Genomic DNA, 19,876 nt, shown 5'->3' with positions numbered 1-19,876 from the left:
TACAACAAAACCAGCCCTGTTTAATTACCTCATTCTTCAGCCTGAAAAGCATTAAAAGAATGAGTTGCTAAAATAAAGCTCCACCCTTCAAACCTCCAGACACTCTTCCTTCCTGCAGTTGCCATTTCACCTTACAGCTTATAAATCCTGGACTCCAACCACTCAACAGGGTTTTGTCTTTTTGACATCTTGGCTTCTAGAACTGATCTCGAAGAACATGGAACTACATGTCACAATATCTGCCCAGAAAGGCAGGAAAAACAATCTCAACCTTTTGTTTACTGCTTGATGCAAATAAATGGCCCCTAAAACAGCCAAGCTCCACAGTTTACACTGAGCAACTTCAAATCTGAACAAATAAAAGGATTCAGGGAATTTCTCCTGGCATGAAGAGACTTCCAATGTACAGTGCCTGCTTTAAAAGTCACTGAGAAGGAATGATCTGTTTAGCCATAAGCAGATCAAGTAAATAGACAGCATTTCATGACAGTGTTAAGTCAAGTTCCACTACATTTGGAATTTAGATTGAAATTTCTCTGTAGCTGTGGATACATGTTCTAAACAAACAGCAAATTTCTCATGTTGAGCCTGGTTTTTTGTGCCTCCAGACAAGTAGACCCCTGTGAAACAAATTTCAGAGTAAATCACTTCCAACAATTAAGATGCCAAACCATTCCAAGGAGAAACTCTCTGAAATACCCACGAGTACTGTGAGCCTCCTCTCCATAAAACCATTTTTTCCCTCTTTATGCTTACAAGTAAAAATCTGTCAAGATTTTACTGCTCCTCCTCTTCAGCTTTCCAATCCTGTAATCAGTAAACTCCTTTCCAGGCCAGGATATTCACTCAGACTGTCCCACTGATGAAGTGCAACACCGTTTGCACAACCCTGCTTTGGACTGAGCAACCAACAAATTCCAAATCCTGGAATCCCAGGATGGCTTGGGCTGGAAGGGAACTTAAATCCCATCTTGTTCCACCCCTGCCATGGTCAGGGACAACTTCCACCATCCCAGGCTGCTCCAAGCCCCATCCAACCTGCCTTGGGCACTTCCAGAGATGGAGCAGCCACAGCTCCTCTGGACACCCTGTGCCAGGGCCTCACCACTCTCACAGGGAATAAATTCTTCTCAAAATTCAATCTAAACCTCCTCTCTTCCTTGTAGAGAAACACTCATATACTTCCTGCAACAACTACAGCACTAATTTACATCTGACACCTTATTTGGCATCACCTGGGGTTTTTTTGTTTGGAATTTGAGTTATATTTAATAAAGAATAACATCAATTAGGAGTCCCAGGCTAAAAGAAGGCATGTGTGGAACACACATGGGACACCCCCAGTGCTCACCCTGAGCTGCTGCTGAACCCTTTGGAGGCAATGGCTGGACCTGAAAATTCCTGTTGTGTGGCTGGAACAGGCAGCTCTGCCAGCTCCTCACTCCAGGCTGGGTCAGTTCTGCATCTGGGGATTTTCTAGTGATATAATCCAAATTTCTGTCTGCTTTGTGAAGCCATTACAAGTCCCAAAATTCTTTCACTGGGGGGACTGCCAAAAGCATGCCTGCACTGTTCAATCAGATAAATGGCTGATACAGGGCTTCCCTTCAACTCAATGTGGTTGTTTTCATCTGCTTCCAAGTCTGAGGGTTAGTGGATTCAAAAGTAAGTTACTAGCCATATGTAAAATCAAATTTAAGCATCACTCTGGTGCTTTGCTTTTTCACTTTAATTTCTCTTAGGAACTTTTTGTTCAGAGCTGGTGCTGTGAACTACAGACCACTGACTCCAAACTCCTCAAGCTGCTCACAGAAAATGCAGTTTACTCCTAAAACACCATTCCTACTGACTTCTAGACATTTGGAGGCAATCAGCTGCCAGTTCTGTAACAGATCAGCAGTAAAAACATCTTGTTAGGAAGGCAGAGAAACCATAAAAGACAGAGGAGAGGTTTTGCCAGTACACAACCATCTTCTGCCAAGTCCTCTCTACCTATCTCCAAAAGCTGGGGGGTGTGTAGGGAATTGTTCCAGGGGATTACTTCTCCCAAGCACACGCCTCTATTAATAACTGCACAGATACAGCAAGCATGCAGTGGGCTTTGAAATTTCTGCATCTTGCAGTATATAAACCAAGCAAACAAAGCTCCAAATGGAGAGGGATATGCACAAGGGAGAACTCCCCAAAAAAGCCTGCGAGTGTATACACAACCCATCTGGGGGAAAGTGATGTTATTTACACAGAAGGTTTTGATGGAAAAGCAGGTCAGCACTAGGAACCCTTCTATATTCTTGGCAACTTTTAATGCTTTTCTTGAAGGAGGACAATTTTAAAAATGACAACTTGCTCTTCCAGGTGAAGATAATGTTTTTCACTGCACAAATCATTTTAAAACTAACAGCAGGAAACATCCTGCCACCTCCAGTTCTGGAAATCATTTAATTCTGCTCTCTCTGAGAGCAAAATTCAACCTCACGAGCTCTTGCTGAACCATGAACTCATGGAACAAGAGAGTTACCTCTGAACGGACAGGAGAAGCAGTACCCTTAGTTAAGTCTACTAAAACAAGAAGAGAGGCTAGAAAGGAGGAGGTTAAAGCAGTTTTTCAGAGCCCTGTTTTGTTACCAGACGTCGGAGTGCGTTGTGAAGACTCCGTCCTTGAGCGACTCCGGGGACATCCAGCGCACAGGCAGCAAACCCTTCCCTCCCTTCCGGTAATAATCTGTCTCGTAGATATCTCTCGTCATGCCAAAATCTACAAGGTAGAAACACTCTGGGTTTGTGGGAGAAAATGAGGAACATCTCCCCTTCCTACAAGGCAGAGAATCACACTTGGCTGTGAGGAATCTGCACTGTGCTCCCACGACGCTTCAGCTGCTGCCTCGGGGCTGGTGGCCTTCCCTCCCAACACCAACAGACTGTGCCACTGCTTCGGGGGTGACAAGTCTGAATGGTTTAAATATAGCAATGTGAAAAGTTACAGCATTTATGCTCAAGCTTTGCAGTAAGATGAGTCTTCTGAAGGTCACATAATTCACTAATTGTTCACCAAATTCAGTGATTTTTGGGTTTTTTAAGGAGCTCCTTTAGTACTTATAACCATTGTGTGTCATTGAACAATCTCACATGCTGAAGGAAATACTTCTTTTGGTTTTCTTTTTCCTATTTCCAAAGGTAATTCCCAGTTTCTGTACAATATTCCATTTCAAGTGCTACAGAGGATTATGCTGTTCATTTGTGATTGACACACCCAAATATTGAAGACATACTTCCAGTTTATATCCATGCTTAGCTGTAACTTCATAAGCATTTGCAAGACTTGGATCTAAGGATGTTCAACCCCCTGACTGTAACTCAGATTTATTCCAGTGGTTTTTCCCTACAATCAGTCTGAGACAGAATTGCTGGGTCTCACACTTGCCTATTGACCTCAGTTACTGTGTTCTCAAAAAGTTCATAAATTAGAGGTCATCAGTCTGATATTAAATGCTGTCTGATGACACACAGGACAAAATCCATTTTAGCAACACAGACCTGTAATTGCACCTTTTTTCCCCCAGGAAACATGCACAGAACTCCCCCAGGTCTCTCAGTGATCACCAATCTGTGGTGAGTGACCAAGCAGGGGTACCAGGGACACCATACCCAGGGTGATTATGACTAAAAAGCCCATCTGTGCAGCTCTTCCATCACTCCCACACACCAGGGTGACCTTATCCCAGCTGAATGGAAGATTTTTGCAAAATGTAATGCAAATAAGAAACAGACACACAGTGAGCACAGGGTAGTGTGGCATAAAGCTCTTCCTCTGAGATCTGAACAGTCTTAGTTGGTGTGTTCCAGCCAAGATGCTCCTAAACTGTTTCAGCATGAGGGGATTTTCAATGCTGCTACATAAACAAGAGCAGTGCAGCACATTTACAAAGTGCTTTTGGGGTAACCATGAACATACTAAAGGGAAGAAGTGCACCATATCTTCAGTTTACAGAATTGTAAAACAAGCTGATGGGGGCAGGAGGAGAAAACTGCAATGGGAAGGATTTAGGCTGACTTCCCACGAACCTGCAGAAAATACACAAAATCCCCAAAAGATCTTATTTCCTAATTAACTGACTCAAAATGAAATCATTTTTTCTTTCTCCCAAATGACAGGATTACTTACACAAATTATCAAAATAGCTGAGTTAAGCTCTGAGAAAAAGAATTAGATTCCTACAGCAGAAGGCTGCTGCTATACATGTTATTTTAATATGCACAACTCAAAAACAGCCAACAGCTTAAAATCACTCTCTGGAGAGAAGACTGAAAAAACTCATCTGACACTATTTTGGAGGGATGGTGAAAGGAAAAAAAAAATGGTGATCTAACAGCAGAGCAGAAGAAAAGCCATTCAGCTGTCTGGGAAGCAGAACTCCAGTTTAGACTGGAAAGCACCCAGCTGAAGTCATTCCACTTCCAACTCAAGATACGATTTAAAATAATCCTAAAATTCTCATTCTTGAATCAATAAACAGGAGGTAGAATTATTCTTGTGCGTTGTCAGAGACATGAATGACAGACCAGTGCTAACTGCACCATCCACCCAGATGTCTGCAGTACCTGAGCCTAAATCACTGCCTCTTTTTAAACCCACATGCTGTACTGCTGGCTCACTGCAACAACAGCAAACAGAGGTATTCCAGAGGTCTCAACTCAGTGTTAACTGCTCACAGGTCTTAAATCACAGTAATCTTAACAAGGAACATATTTCATTCTGCAGATATTTCAACTAGAGCTCAGCTTAAAAAAAAAAAAAAAACAAAAAAATATCATAAAAAGCTTTCTAAGACTGATTTTCCAGGATGATTCTATGAGCTGGGTCAGGGTTGGGAGAGCCCACCTCCAATTTTGACAGTGAAGTCCTCGGCCACCATGCAGTTCCTGGCAGCCAGGTCCCTGTGCACGAACTTGTTGGCGTTGAGGTAGGCCATGCCGTCGGCGATCTCGCCCGCCATCTGGATCATCTTCTTCAGCGTCGGCGGCGCCTGCCCAGGGTTGTTCTGAGCAACACAGCGTCAAACAGTTAACACACCACAGCCCCTCTCCTGTGCACACACTGGCTTCGTGTTCTGCTCCTTTAATTTATCCATGCTGTGTTGAAGTGAGGGGGAGAACGACCATCCTATAATGCATCGAACTCCCCCTCACTTCAACAAATTGGTGACCCCGACGTGATACGAACGGTTCTCAAAACTTCCATAACTGTTCCCAGGGTGCCATCTTTTCCCAGAGAGGATGTTACCTTTGTTATGGGAAGACTGCCTGAGAACTTTATTGTTTATGCAAGGATGCCTGAGAGAGACTAATTGTTTATAGAAGTCAGGCTGGAAACTGCTTTGAAACTGCTTCACAGCTACCTGTTACTTTTCTCTCAGCTGCATGGCTTCGTGGCCTTTTTCTTTAAGCCATGCTTGAACTAAACTCCCGACAATGCTGGAATTTCTAGATCAAGGGCAAAAGCTGCTGAGCTCATTTTCTACATAGGCTGCTGTGATTTCAGTGGTGAGTGACCTGTGTGTCATCTTTATCCTTCAGACTCTGCATCATATGAGGCAATTTTAGCTGTTAGACTGATGGCCTATGCATGAGAGTTTGCACAGGAGCTAAGGTAACAGATATTTACTTTCCAGCAGGGGCAACAGGCAGGACACACAACGTGAAACAACTATCCTAACACATGTTCTTAAACCAGCCAATTTCTGTAACATCTTGATGGGAAAGTAGATCAGACAAGAGACCTAATGCAAATTTGGAAAAGAGGGCTCGGTGGCACAAGAAGGGACCTATTCCATGTGGCACCCCGGGCTGCCTCATGAAAGAGCTGCTGGAGATCACACAACAGCTCATGTTTTGTCCTTAGACTGAAGGAGAAGGGCAGGAAAGGCTAATTGCCTGCTGCTTCCAACGTGAGGCTGTCTTGTTCAAGATGATTCAAACTGAAGAAATAAACATCCAGCCACTCATGACTCACCTCTGTGTCTGGCCTCAATGATCTCAGGTAACTTTTGAGGTCCCCACGTGTCATCAGCTCCATGATAACCAATGTAGGCTGGCCCTGAGAAACAACACCAAGCAGCCGAACCTGGCAGAAGAAAAATAAATGTTCAGTACAAGTATACAAGTACAACTAATTATCATTTATTCATGTTGATGTGTAGCCCTGTGGGAAAGGTCTGAACGTAGATTTGGTTCCAATTTTTGACTGGGGTTTCATGATAATATCACAAAGCTGCACAGAGTTGAAGCTAAAATCCCAAATTCACTCCCAGAACAGCCTTGCGTCCATGAGCACAGGGCTGGTGAGTCACAGGCTGGTCCCATCTCCAGGACTCACCACATGGTGACAGTTGAACTCCTTCATCACCGAGGCCTCGTTCAGGAACTCGATCCTCTCGCGCATGCTCGCGGACTCGTTGACCGTCTTGATGGCCACCCTGGTCTCTGGCTCATCCTTCACCACTCCCTTGGCTATTCCCTCGTACACCATCCCAAAGGAGCCTTGCCCCAGCTCCCGACACATGGTGATCTTCTCCCGGGGCACCTCCCACTCGTCAGGAACATAAACTGGGGAGAGAGAACAGGCCCTGGTGTTCCACAGTGCTGGGATCCCTCCCTGCTCCATGACAGCCCTGTCCTGACAGCTCTGGGGCTCAAACCCCAGAGAGGTTTGAGACCTTGCACCATGTGTGCAAAGAGGCCACATGTCTCCCATACAGAGGCAGGGGGATGGTGGCACACAAATAAATCTGAAAGAAAGGTGGGCCTGAAGCGGCCTCACTATGGTACTGACATACTAAGATAGAAATAAGGAACCTCAAAGGCAAAACCAGAGTGGGAAGAGGCTCAAATCAATGCTTCAGGTCAAATCTTTTCTTGGAATCCTTGCTCTCCTAATTCTCCCAGACAGCATCAAACAGACTTGATCATCTGTATCAGTTTAGTGTCTGCTGTATTCCCTATTAACACTGAGTTTATGGCTAGAGGGAAGCAGACTCTGATCCAGCAGCTCTTTGCATGGCACTATTCTGATCCCTTGCACACACCATTGCACCAGCAAAGGCAGAACTTGCTGCTGCTGCTGCAGGTCTTTGATCTGAGGCAGAAAAGAGCTCTCAGAAGGTGACTGCCAGGAGGCAGGACTGCCTCAGGCAAGAAGACATCCAAGCACTCACTGATGCTGCTGCCTACCAGTCACCAAAGGAGGGGACAGTTGTGTCACATGCCCTGCATGGGTGAAATGACAGGATGAAAACAGAGGATTATAGCATGAACAGTGACAGACCTTTAACCCTAATGGTGTTGCTACAAAAAATAACAGTAAAATAGTCTGCTGCCACTCTGGGTAAACCCATTACTCTCCTGGGGGCTTTGGGAAATACTATTCCAGCAAGAATTCTACAACAGCAGCACCAAACTAAACCATAAACAGGAAAACTGAGGCCTCAAGGACATTTGTCTGATGCTGTGATTTCTTCAAGTAGTGGGTTTGTTTCACTAGGGCAAAACAGAGCTTAAAAGGGCAAACATGAATGAAAGACCACAAATTCATTCATTCTTCCTTCATTCCAGTGAACACATCACTGGATGAGTAGATGTTAATCTGAAAGTGAAAATACTGAATCTGCATTTGCCTCAGGTGGATAAAACTCCAGGAAAACAATTCAAAAACTCCTCAGTTTCAACAGACAAGTGGCATTTATGCATTAGCAATTGTGGATTCCAGAGTTGTCCTAATAAAATAGGAAAAGTGGCTTTACAGCACATCTTTTAGGGTTTCATACCTTTCAAAGTCAGACACCAACAGAACACAGGACAGTAAAAGCATCACAAGCTAAGGTCACACTCACCATCTGAGGCACTGAAGTACTCAGGGTTCACAGAAGCATAAAGAACTCCATTGCCCAGTCTGTCACTGTTCCTGTAGAAATATTGGGGTTTATTTCTTTTATCTTTAAATCTGAGTATATTTCAGACCATCTCTTGTACAGCTTTTCCACTGCTTCCTCAACCACAGAATATTCTTTACTGAACATGGAGTTTTTCAGACAAAGGGACAAACAGATCTTATCTACCTCACATAATCAATGGGAACACAGTCCAGAATAGCTTGTCAGGAGTTCTGGAGTCTTCTCTATACCAAATCAGCCCCAGGAAAATGTAAACGTAAGGTACTTCTAGCTTCCTTTTAAGAAAAGCTATATTTTTATACAACCAGGAGAGCCATGGTGGAGAATGCACTTTAACATCTTCAGATCTGCTGTGGAAGTGAAGTTTTTTAGCAAAAGACAAAAGTGGGGCATTCCATTAAGCTATTTCCTAAGTGTTTCTAATATTTCATTTTAAAATCCCACAATGCCACACCTCCCAATTTTAAGAGGTGATTTTCAGAATAAGGCGTGTAATAAATGCACTTTGAGAGCTTCTGCAGGAGACAGGCTCACAGAGAAAATATTCAGTTTAAACAAGGCAAAATTATCAGGAATTTAACCTAGGAGAGCCTAAGGAAGGCAAAGCAGATATTGTAATCACCAGAGACAAAGCCCTGTCTGGAGAGCTTGAGCAGAACTGGTACCACTGCAGTGCTACCAGTGAATTAGAGCTGGAAATCATGGGACACACAATGAGCATAATTCATGTGAAAGTAATAAAAAACATCCACAGCTAGAAAATTGCAAGACTGAACATTTATAGTGCTATTAAGTTCTCGTTATGTATTTCAATGAGACAAAAAAAAAAATATAAATCACTAGTTACAAAAAACAAACTGAGGAGAACAAATTACCAGAACAGTCCCAGTGACAGCTCTTGGCCAGAATATAGTTTTTTAAGTGGATGTAAGAGTTAAAAAACCCCTCTAGAATTTGAAAAAATCAGATTATCCTAAATGGAACTACCTTTTCATGATTTATATTGACCCATATTTCAGTCAAATCTTATACAGGTCCAGTGTGTGCCACCACTGCCCCACTGAAATGTTCCTCAGAGCCTTCCTCTTCCCAGTCAAACATGACACTGCAATAAAAACCCTTTTCATATCTCCAGCAGCAGCAGCAGACAGATGCTGCTAACTCTAAACCACCTCCTTTTCCATTCCAACAGGGCAGAATCTACCTCTCAACTCCTCTGAATGGCATTTCTCTTTAATCTCTAATTCACTCCACAGGCACAGATTTGAAAATAAACAATTCCCCTCCTGCAGGTTTAAGCACATGGAACTCACCTCTTTTTGTTAAAGACATAGAGCATTATCAGCAATCCCCCAAGGATGAGCAGCAGAGCAATAGGGAGCACAATTACCAAGTGCAGGAAGTTTCCATAGTTTGCTGCTGCAACCAACAAGAAAACAATTGTATCAGGCTTTCTATAAAACCTCTGTTAACAAAGAAACATTCAATACCCACTCAGTGTATTTCCATACAGGGAAGAAATCAAAGTTCTCATTTTCTTGTCTGATGTGGAAAAATGCACTCAGAAACCCTCCCTGCCTGCAGATGAGTGAAACAAGAAAGCAGACACTGAGAGGCATTAATTTTGTACAGAACAGTGTCTGTCTGAGCTTTGTTTTCACAAGTTATGCTTAAAGGACTTGCATTCCTCAGTGAACAATATCCAATTGTTCACTTGCACATTCACCTTTTTTTCCACCTTTTGTTCACCTTGCAGCTGCTCATGTTCAGAATATACACGCACTGCTCTTTACTTCAAATTGTTCAAAGTTCAGCAACCAGAAAATCAAAAAGGGATAAAAGGTGGAGTTGCAGTTTTCTGGGGATATATCTGCTCTACAACTAAACACAGAATGTCTTAAAGAGGGTCTCTGTGGTCATGCTCTTCCAAAATATAAATTACTCCCATTGCCAGGGCCAGCATCACCCTTTCATCAGGACACCTTTTTTATCAAATGTCACTCAGAACAGGTCAACCTGCCAGTCAAAATCTACACAAATGATTTGTTTCTCCAATTATTTTGCAGTTTTAAGCAGGTTTGCCTTGTTGCCACAGGTTTTGTACACGGCAGCTCCCTGTTATAGCTAACATTCCCACCATAGCTGCACAGCCCAGGAAGCCACAGCAGGGTGTTCTCCACCCCACACCTGGGTGCACCCCTCACAGACACCCCAAAGCTGCAGGGAAAGGACCACACCTCACACACCCCTCCTGGCTGTCAACACTTGCCAAAAAATGGACCAGAGGTCCCAAAGAACCATCAGCAAGTGAGAGGAGTGTTCAGAGTCAAGAGGCTCAGATACTCAGCCACATCAACATCAGGAATTATTAAAAAGACAATAAACCCCCAATTTGACACAGACTATAAACACTTTTCTTACATTTGGGCTGCACATAGAAAGAGATGGGCTCAGTCCAGGAGCCATTCCCAGCTAAGGAAGTGGCCTGAACTCTGGCAGAATAGTTTCCAGGGTTCAAGTGAGTCAGTTTAGCTCCTCCAAGCTTCTTGTATTCCTGTCTGGAAACACATTCACGCTTCTCCTAGAAAGAAAAAGCAATTTACACGTTATTATCTTCACATTCTGGAGAAGGCAATACAGCTGCAGGATAAGTTCATTTTTATAACTAAAAGCCCCACCTGATCAGTCTTACTTCAAACACCATAAGGAGACACGTGGAATTTAAGAATTCAAAGGAAATGAAGGAAAGACATGGTGGCAGGTGCTGGGTGTCTGAAATCACAATTTCTGTTTGTGCAGCACTACACCAAAGCATGTTAATAAAGATCCTTTTTTGTGTATAAATTAGCAGTTATGAGCAGTAATGTCAAATGCTCACCTCGCCATGCTGCCCATATTTGATTTCATACATCAGGATCAGCCCATTAGGATTTGCAGGCTCCAACCACTTCAGGTAGACAGTGTTTTCCTCTTTTGCTTCCCATGATACTGTTCCTGGAATGTTATCTGCTCCCTCTGTAAAATATTTACAGGTGATGTGAGAACAACACGTATGCCTAAAACGGGAACTTCAGCAAGAGTGGAGGAAAATGGAAAGTTCAGAATATTCTTCAGGTGCAGAAGAGCCATTAAAATCCAGGGAACAAACTCCATTGGTCAAGGGCCTGCTGGAGATGAACTCAGTCTGAACTACTGGTTCCCAGAAAATCAGTGCAGAGCATTCAGCTCCACCAGGCATGGGCTCTGTGTGCTAAAAACTCCTGGTTATTAGCACCTGATTCTTCCTTCCCAACACCAAAACATTGCAGGGAGCCATTCCCACCAAATGGCTGCAAAAAGCTGTAAAACACAACATCTGCCCCACTGACAGCCTTTTCCTAAAACAGTCACAGGAAATCCATCCCCTTTTAAAACAGTCTCAGCAGCAATTCAGGAACTGTTTTATCCCTATTTGGTTCCTAATAATTTTACACAACTTACTAAAAACTTAACAGGAATGTGAAATGAGTGTCAGTCTGGACTGAAAAAATACCATCTTCTCAAAGATAACAAAAGAAAACAGGATTGTTTAGCCTTTAATTTTCAGAGTATGTGTTGAAAATCTGAGAACACTTCTTTCCTTTTCCCTGATCTCACAGATTTGCTTATTTCCTTGAAATAAGCAATACTTTTTGCTTTTTTTACTGACACAGCTGGATCTGGATTATGATAGCCTTTCCTTCCAGAAACAAAACAAAATTGCTACCATTCTGCATCCAATATCCCCAGACATCTGCTGGAGTCAGAAGCTCATTGCTGGATGCATATGAGCTTACACTAAAATCATCTCTATTCTTCTCAGAAGTACAATCTGCAAAAGTCCCAACGACGAGTACAGCATTCAATGCTTCCTATTTGAAGTAATCTAGAGGCCAGGGATTGGGCACAAAGAAACACAGTATTCCTCCTGTTCCCAGGCTGGACAAATGCATGGTCGTACTGTGACAGAAGAAACATTTGGCAAACATTCCCACCAGCAAAACTCCAACATCTGCAAACAGTTCCGAGTGAGCACAGCAAAACCAAACATTAGCAGAGAAACGTTGCTGTGGCTCTATTCAGCACACAGGGAGCTGAGGAACAAAACCTTTCAGCCCACCATGTCTGGGGGTCTCACTTCTATTGCTGGGAAACAGAATCTCTCCTAATTATCCTGGCAGTCAACTTCTCCCTTTCTCCAGCTCCCCAGCGCAGACTCAAACACATCACTCAGTGCACACAACACGTCAGTCAAGGACACAAAATAAAAAAATCTTTGCAGCTTCAATTTATCCTATTGCCTGGATTTTTTTTTACTATACCCCAATGTAATTCTCACTGGTAGAGCTTGTCCCCCTGAGCTTGATCTCTGTGAGCTTACCTGAGGGCATCGTTCTGGCAAACACGAAGTTGGACGCGCTGCAGCCGAGCGTGTCGGCCTCGTGGTTGCAGCTGTGGATGTCGATGCGGTAAAGAGTGAAAGGCTGCAGGTGGGAGATGACAGTTCTCTCCTTGCCATCCACCTTGGTCTCAAAGAAGGGATACTCCACCTCGCTCTCCTCCGTGTCGGAGGCGTTGGTGAAGTGCTCGCTCCCGGTTGCGTTCCGGCTCCGCGTGGCCAAGGTGGCGTTGGCGATGCGGAACACGTCCCTCCGCTTCCGGTCGGGCCTGAGGGACACACACAGGTACAGAAAGGGCTCTTTAGAGAAAATCTATTTCTCCAGAAAATCCACTTTCTTCTCCAGAAAGCCGTGCCAAACACCCCAGCGAAACAGGCAACAGCTAATAAAAAAGCTAAATAAAGGAAACTGCAAAACAAGAGGAAAACTTTCTCTAAATCTGAACCGGTCACGTGTCAGCACATCTCATTTCTCTCTCTTTTGGTCAGGAATCAACCAAATCTCTGAACCTCACACTGCACCCCAAGATGAATGTGCAAACTTCTGACCTCACATAATAAACCAACCAGGAAAGAACAGCTTCACTGTTACTCAACAAGGATCCTGGATTAGTGGTTCAATGACAGCGATGCTGATGCTTGAAATAAAAATCAGATGGTAAAGGTTGAAAAGGTTAAGTGAGGAAAAACTGTTTTGAAGTTTTCTCGATTAGCAAAGGAAGCTGAGCCTACTGAGAGTTAGCTTTGCAGTTGTGATGAAATTAGAATGTATTGCACTGAGAGGAGGAACCTTGGAAGGCAGCTGAAGGCCATGAAGGTTCACCACCACATTGGGTGGTCATCTGTGTATCTCTGCTTCTCTCACCCAAACAAAAGCTCTGCAAAGGAACAATCCTCCTATGTAAGAAAACTCAGCACTTATATTGTGTGGAGGCAAAAGTTCAACGAGCAGCTTTGCCTTACAGGCATCTGGGTGAAATTTAAGCAGAGTTAAGAAGTTGAGGATTTACAGCCACACCATTGCTTGCTCAAGCCCAGGGAACTGCTGTAGTGGACAGCCCCAAGGGACAGGACAAGGATTAACGTATTCTGAGAACCACATGGATCAGGTAGCCAGCACCCTGTGGCCACACTGGACCTGGCCCTTGCTCCTGCTCCAGATCTGAGGCTGTTCTGTACAGGAGCACCAACTACTCGGGGCCATCTGCCTTTACTGCTCCTGTCCCTTTGTCTCCAAGGGCTGCAGGAATGCTCAAACCCAGAAAGCAACACCCCAGGGGAGGGAAAGCAGAAAGGTAGAACAGTCACACTACAAAACCAATTTGGGCTTGAATCCTATCCCTGAAATCACTTCACCAGTGCCCATGGAACACCTGGCCAGTGCAACAGGTGCCAAGGGCATGAGGTCCAACAGTTCCACCAGAGAGCAAATTACAAACCAGGCAAATGAGGCCTCCCTCAAACACACAACAGGAGGAAAGATGACTCAACAGGAGAACTTAATTCACTGTCAAATATATCATCTGAGTACATGCAGCCACAGAGCAGCATGCTGCAGAGAGAGCCAAGAACAGGCTCACTCAGTTTTGAAACCTTCTGGCAGAGGCTGGATGAATTTTTTTCTTTAGGAGCTCACTACAAAAATTTCCAAAATCCTTTTACTACATAGTGAGTAGTCATTTTGACACTCTAACCACCATGTAAACCACGTCACAGAAATAAACACAGACAAGAAAGAATTTCCTAAGTTAGCAACAAATTGTTTAAGCAATACACAAGTGAATATCTTGTCAGTTAAGGCAATTTCATAGGACAGAAGCATTTGTGCCTTGTCTACACTGGTATCTATGGAAGTTACTAAACCTATTCGCCCTGCTTACAATGTATTGATTTACTGCTTTAGCTCAGTGGAAAGAACAAACTTCTCATCAGTAAGAAGTTGGATGCCTAACCCTGAACTGATGAACATTTGCACAGATTCTGTAGTTAAAGCAGTGAAAACATAAAGTTCATTTTTAATCAACCACAAAAGCATGTGCCAATGCAAGAACCCAAAAGGCCTGACTTTTCACTGCTTTTATGGGATGCGTGGAGCTTCAAATCTCTGGTGGTATCTGGGGGTGGAGGGGGAGTACAGCCCTACCTTGTCTTTGGAGAAAAGGAACACAAAACTTGTTGGTGAAAACTACACTGGTGTCAGGAAGAGAAAAGAGCTGAAGGATAACCACAAGGCAAAAGTAATTAAAACATCATGAGATTCTGACCTCAGTGCTTTTTGGTCAAGCAGCTTCCTGCATTCATGAAACGCAGAGATAAAGGCAAAAAGCTAGAATCCAAGGAAGGAAGGAAAAGTCTAGAGATAAAAACTTGAAAAATCATTTATTCTAGTAAGGGAGAAGAAGGAAAAGAAATGCAAGACAAAAATTAAAAATAACACTAAAAATTCAATCAAATAAAAAACACTTGGGATATTTAATAGCAAAGCTCACTCTTTCTGTAGTTCATGGCAATTTTAATGTTACTGCTCAGACTACACACAGAGCCTGTGCCATCCTGCTCATTAGAGAAACAAAAACCTTGAAGAAACTCATTCTCATCTGGTAGTGAGTGTCTCTTCAAGACTAAGCAAAGTCCTGTTTGAAATCCACCATGGCACTAACACACGTGGGGTCATCCAGAAGTTACACAGGAGATTAGATCAACAGACTTCTTAAACAATCTTCAATCCAATACTTTCATGCTGTATTACATACTGCAATTCTTTCATAATAACCTGGACTCAGGTAGAACTCTGGAAACAAATACTACTATTGAGGCTTACACTAACACATTAATTAACTTCTCCCTTGGGAAAGAGAGAAAAAAAAATTACATCAAGTAACAAGCTGCTTAGATTTGTCCCATGGAGATGTCTCACCAGCTCATAAACTTTAATTTCCCTGACATACAGTCTCTTAAAAGTTGCTTGGCTATGCAGCTATTGCTGAGCATTGTCCCTTATCTGCTCCTGCTGTTACAAAACACTCTAATGGCAGTAATTTAAGAGAAAAAGACAAGCTTTCAGGAAATTCTCTGTGAACTGATCAGTTTATTTGTTACTGAGTTCAAGGTTCTATGAGTTTTCTTGGAGGGGGGCAGGATTGCAAGAAAATTTGGGATAAGACAACATATTCTGAATTACAAGTGTTCGGGAAAATAGAAGAACTTCCTTTTCAACAGACTTTCAAGTAGTTTAGATTTGACACATGGCTTTCAAAACTCCTCACTGTGTTATTTCATGAAGTGCAAAATCAGATCTTGTGATTTCCCACGGCTCAGCATTTCCATCATGATCAGACATGGAGGCTGGAACTTCCCTGTACCTGATCTTGGCTGCTGCTGCTCCTCATCATCACTGCACAAATGCTCAGTGTGACCCCAACACAGCACAGATAAGATACTGTACACCTCCCAAGAGAGGCAGTATTTAGCTCATCATTCTTTCGATAAAGCTAAGAAGCATTGTAAACATCAAAGTCTCAACCCCAACAAGTCAATCCAACACATCCTTGAATAAAAGTCCAAAAAATCACAATGGAGAACAATTTGAACCAGCATCAATGAAGCAGCAATGCCACACCAGACTTGTCAAACGCAGGATTTGACCATGGACTTCCCCTCCCAGGAGGGAGAATGAGACAAGGTGCACCACTGAGATCTAACAGTGCATTAAAGACTGTAACACAACAGCTGCACACTGTGTGCCCTGCCCCAGCATCCAATCACCCTAAGTAACAACACCTTGCCTGAAAGATAAATTGGAAACCCAAGGATCAAAATCACCAATTAATTCAGTAGAATCTACTCTGTGTTGCAGCACAGAATCATTACAATTCCACTTAACATGTAAGCAGGTGTTTATGGTGGGAGAGTGGAAATATTTAATACTTCTCTGCAGTGCTGACCCAGGAAACACACAAGACCTTTGCAATTAGTGCAGTGAGAAAAGGAAACCAGTTTCAATTCTGCGAGGCAACTGTGCCCTTAATTGCAAAGATAAATTCACATTAGGAGCACAAGCACTTAAATGGTTATTTAGAGATAAATCACATCTGAAACCCTCTGTCTGCCTCGTGTTGCTTGTCTCTAAAACCCTTAGAGACAACGAGCTGCTTAAGTGACTCTTGAGTCTGAAAAGAAACCATCACTGAAATCCTTGATCAATACAGGTAAGAATCCTTACTATGGGCTAGAATTGAAAGAAAGAAATGAAAATTGGCAAATAAGAGAAACTGCAAAGTAAAGCAGTGGAATGTCTCACATGAAAGGAAAGGTAATATTGAGTGTTCCAGGTGTTTCTCTGTGTTGCCATGTCCAGGAAACCTCTAGGAAATGTTAAAAGATGAAATTTTCAGCCCTACCTCCAAAGAAGTGTCCAAAACCATTACCTGGGGACAAAGATGGAGTTATGAAGGAAGTTCTCAAAGACTTTCCGGTACTCTGCTTCCTCCTTCTCTGCCTGCTTTTCTGCCTCTGTCTTGGGACAAGCACAACAAGGTCCTTTTTCTCCCCCACAGCCCTCTGGCTTGGTGGGCTCAGTGGCTTCTTCTGTATCAATGGTCCCATCAGCATATCTCCGAATTGGGACTTTATCTTGAAAGAAAAGAAGAGAGCTGATTTCTTTCTCTCCAGATCATGGATACAGCAACAATCCCTATTTACCCATCCCCTCTACTGGCCGTTATTTAGCTCTTGCCTGTGAAGAGCCCTGGCAGGCAGAATGTCCCAGGCATTTCCACACAAGAGCCTTTGGTTCTCCTACCTTTGGAGCAGTAGTTGTGTCTGTACAGGTAACTGTCCTGAGGCTGCTGCTGCCAGCGCACGATGTAGTAGGAGAGGTTCCCATTGGGAAGAGAGGGAGGATTCCACTTCACAATCAGCTGGGATGAGGAGTTGGATGCTGAAATAACATCCAGGGGAATGGATGGCACTAGAGAAAGAAAAAAAAGAAAGAAAAAAGAAAGGTATTTAAATCTAGAGCACTCTACAAGGTATTTCCATGCAAGCTTTTGAGTGAATCCCAATGCATTTCTATACTGCAAGGAAAAACACCAACTTATTTCAAAGAAAGGATTTTCTACTTATGCCAACAGTTAAGGATTCAACTGCAACCAAGTCCCAATCCAAAGTTGTACTTAAATTAATCTTTACAAAGCCTGAAATTCTAACTCCAAGAAGCTCCCATAGGTCCTAATGAAAATAGTATCTAAAAAACCAGTTTTAATTCAAATTTTAATACTACTTTCATAATTAGTGAAACTGCTAGCACTATGCACATCATCTACATATAAATTTTATTTCTGTATCAACAACAGAACTTGCACAATAATGCACTGATCACACCTGCAGCATTATCAACCTCTCACCCCAGAGCCCAGCATCTCACCTGCAGCATTGGTTCGAATATATATGATTTCACTTTTTGCTCCATGAATATGATGATTTTCCATCATTGTGAGGGTAACAGCCTTGACATAAATAGCATACTGAGTCCAAGGTTTCAACCCTTGCAGCAGAATTCCAGGATTGTTCTCTTTGTTTGGGGGCAGGTCAACATCAACCATGTTCCAGCTATTGGAGCCACACGCATCTTGCCCATCATACTCTGTCACATTTTTGAATGGTCTGAAATATTCAAAGAAAAAAGTAGCACAAATAGTTATTTTCTCTCAAAGACTGTCATATATGTATAAGAGTACCTTGCTTCAAAGTTGTCCAATGAAACAAATAAAGCTTACTTGCTTTCCACAGCAGAATATACTAGGGAAAAACAGTATTTCCAAGCAGTACAAAATTCAAAGTTCAGTTTTAGTCATGAGCAGTAAAGCAACATTCTCCAAAAAAACTCTAAATTTATCTTGTTTTTTTTACTCAAAACAGGCAGTGAAATGCTTCAGACATATTTAGACTTTAAATAAACATATATTGAACAGAAGCAACTCAAAACAGTAGTTGACAGTGGCCAAGCTTTTTACCATAAAGAACCCAGAGTTTCAAGACTGCCTTGACCAGGCCAGTGGGCTTTTTACCCTTTTATTTCCACACAATACAAACACATTTATACAGTTCTACTTTTCAGAAGTTGTAACACTAGTGAAAGAGCATACAAATTCTTGTTATTAATATCTGTACACTTGCCATCACTGGCTTCATTGTAGAACATCACAATGATCTTTTCCAAGTGATGCTAGACATGAACCATTTGTGCTTCCATGTCTCACATCTCTACTCCATGTATCATTACCAGCATCCCAAACCTCCCTTTCACACCTCCAGACTGCTTGGAGAGTTATTTCTGTGCTCATTTGGTTTTTCTAGTTATTTTAAATCTGAGCCATTACAAGGGTATGCAAAGGCAGAGGCATCTCCCAAGTAGTTTGGATTTCTCCAGTAACTGCCCCACACCTTCATTTTCAAGAGATACTAAGGCAGGAAATGACCAAAGCTGGATAGTCTAAATAACCCCAAACCCTGAGCAGACAATTCATCCAGGTGGCAGGGCAAACTCCTGACCTGGCATGCTCTCTAGTCAATTCTTTGCCTAGAGAAAGCAAATATCTCAGTAAACATGGTGACTTAGGAGGAGCTCCAAATTAGACCCCTGAGGAGACCCAAGCCATCCACCTTTCTCTTTTTTCAAATCTGAAACCTTCTGCTGGATCTGCAATCCATTTGTAGGACTCATTCAAACCAATCCTCTTTTTAAAGACGGCTTGTGCTCCACCAAGAAAAGAATCAGAACAAAAGCAGGACTTGAGGATGAAATACACAAACTGGATGAGCCATCCTGCAGTAGGAACAGAATCTTCTGCCCTCCCTTGGACTGCCCTGGTTCATCCCTGATGACATCTACTTACGCCTCTTTGTAGTAAACAGTGAAGCTGATGAGGTCTCTGTAATCCGGAGGGCGATACCGCTCCCACGTCAGCTTAATCCGATTCTTGAGCGTCGTGTTGGAAACAAAATGCAGAATTTTGCTTTCACCTGCAATGCAAAGGGACAGGATATGCCAGAGTTGGCATTACATCACCTGTCAGTGTTTCTTGTTTCTTAGATATCAGTTTTAGCTAAGGAGCCTTTCCAGTAGCACCTATGACACCACCAGATACCAACAGCCTTTGTCTCTGTAGAGCTTCCTCTGTCCTCCTACTACATTTGAGTGCTTAAGGGTAAGCAGCGACCTTGGCAATCAGTTTAAAAAATGCTTGAGCCACTTGTTATTAATTTTTTTTGAAGCGGATTTTCTTTTAATGCATCATCAGAAAGCTCTTGAAAACTACTTCAGAGTCTCCCTGAGGGAGGAATGGAAGCCCTGTTTATCCACAGGACTGGTTTTGGAAGCACTGAATTCATCATCTGCCTCCAAAGCACACGCAGAGCAGTCACCAGCCTCTGTGTGCTCACTCTCCAGGACAACTTTTGACAACTACCATTTGTTTTTCTGGAGACTGAACAACATGGAAAAGACAAAGGA

General features: G+C 42.8%; 1 protein-coding gene across 1 annotated transcript in view; it reads right to left on the bottom strand.

Annotated features, from left to right (window-relative positions):
* IGF1R (insulin like growth factor 1 receptor) overlaps positions 1-19,876 on the bottom strand; it is a 166,998-nt gene that overhangs the window by 10,327 nt on the left and 136,795 nt on the right. The window contains exons 7-19 of the mRNA XM_059481994.1: positions 19,260-19,386; positions 17,789-18,027; positions 17,165-17,332; positions 16,791-16,995; positions 12,346-12,632; positions 10,825-10,961; positions 10,368-10,527; positions 9,260-9,365; positions 7,887-7,957; positions 6,374-6,603; positions 6,011-6,121; positions 4,880-5,039; positions 2,626-2,755 (exon numbers count right to left, since the gene is read on the bottom strand). Coding sequence (XP_059337977.1) covers positions 2,626-2,755; positions 4,880-5,039; positions 6,011-6,121; positions 6,374-6,603; positions 7,887-7,957; positions 9,260-9,365; positions 10,368-10,527; positions 10,825-10,961; positions 12,346-12,632; positions 16,791-16,995; positions 17,165-17,332; positions 17,789-18,027; positions 19,260-19,386 — 2,131 coding nt within the window. The remainder of the gene's footprint in view (positions 1-2,625; positions 2,756-4,879; positions 5,040-6,010; positions 6,122-6,373; positions 6,604-7,886; positions 7,958-9,259; positions 9,366-10,367; positions 10,528-10,824; positions 10,962-12,345; positions 12,633-16,790; positions 16,996-17,164; positions 17,333-17,788; positions 18,028-19,259; positions 19,387-19,876) is intronic.

This window comes from Ammospiza nelsoni, chromosome 14 (assembly GCF_027579445.1).
Source record: "Ammospiza nelsoni isolate bAmmNel1 chromosome 14, bAmmNel1.pri, whole genome shotgun sequence".
NCBI classification, from domain to species: Eukaryota; Metazoa; Chordata; class Aves; order Passeriformes; family Passerellidae; genus Ammospiza; species Ammospiza nelsoni.
Note: the sequence above shows the minus strand (reverse complement) of the source record. Positions and strands in the feature narration are given on the sequence as shown.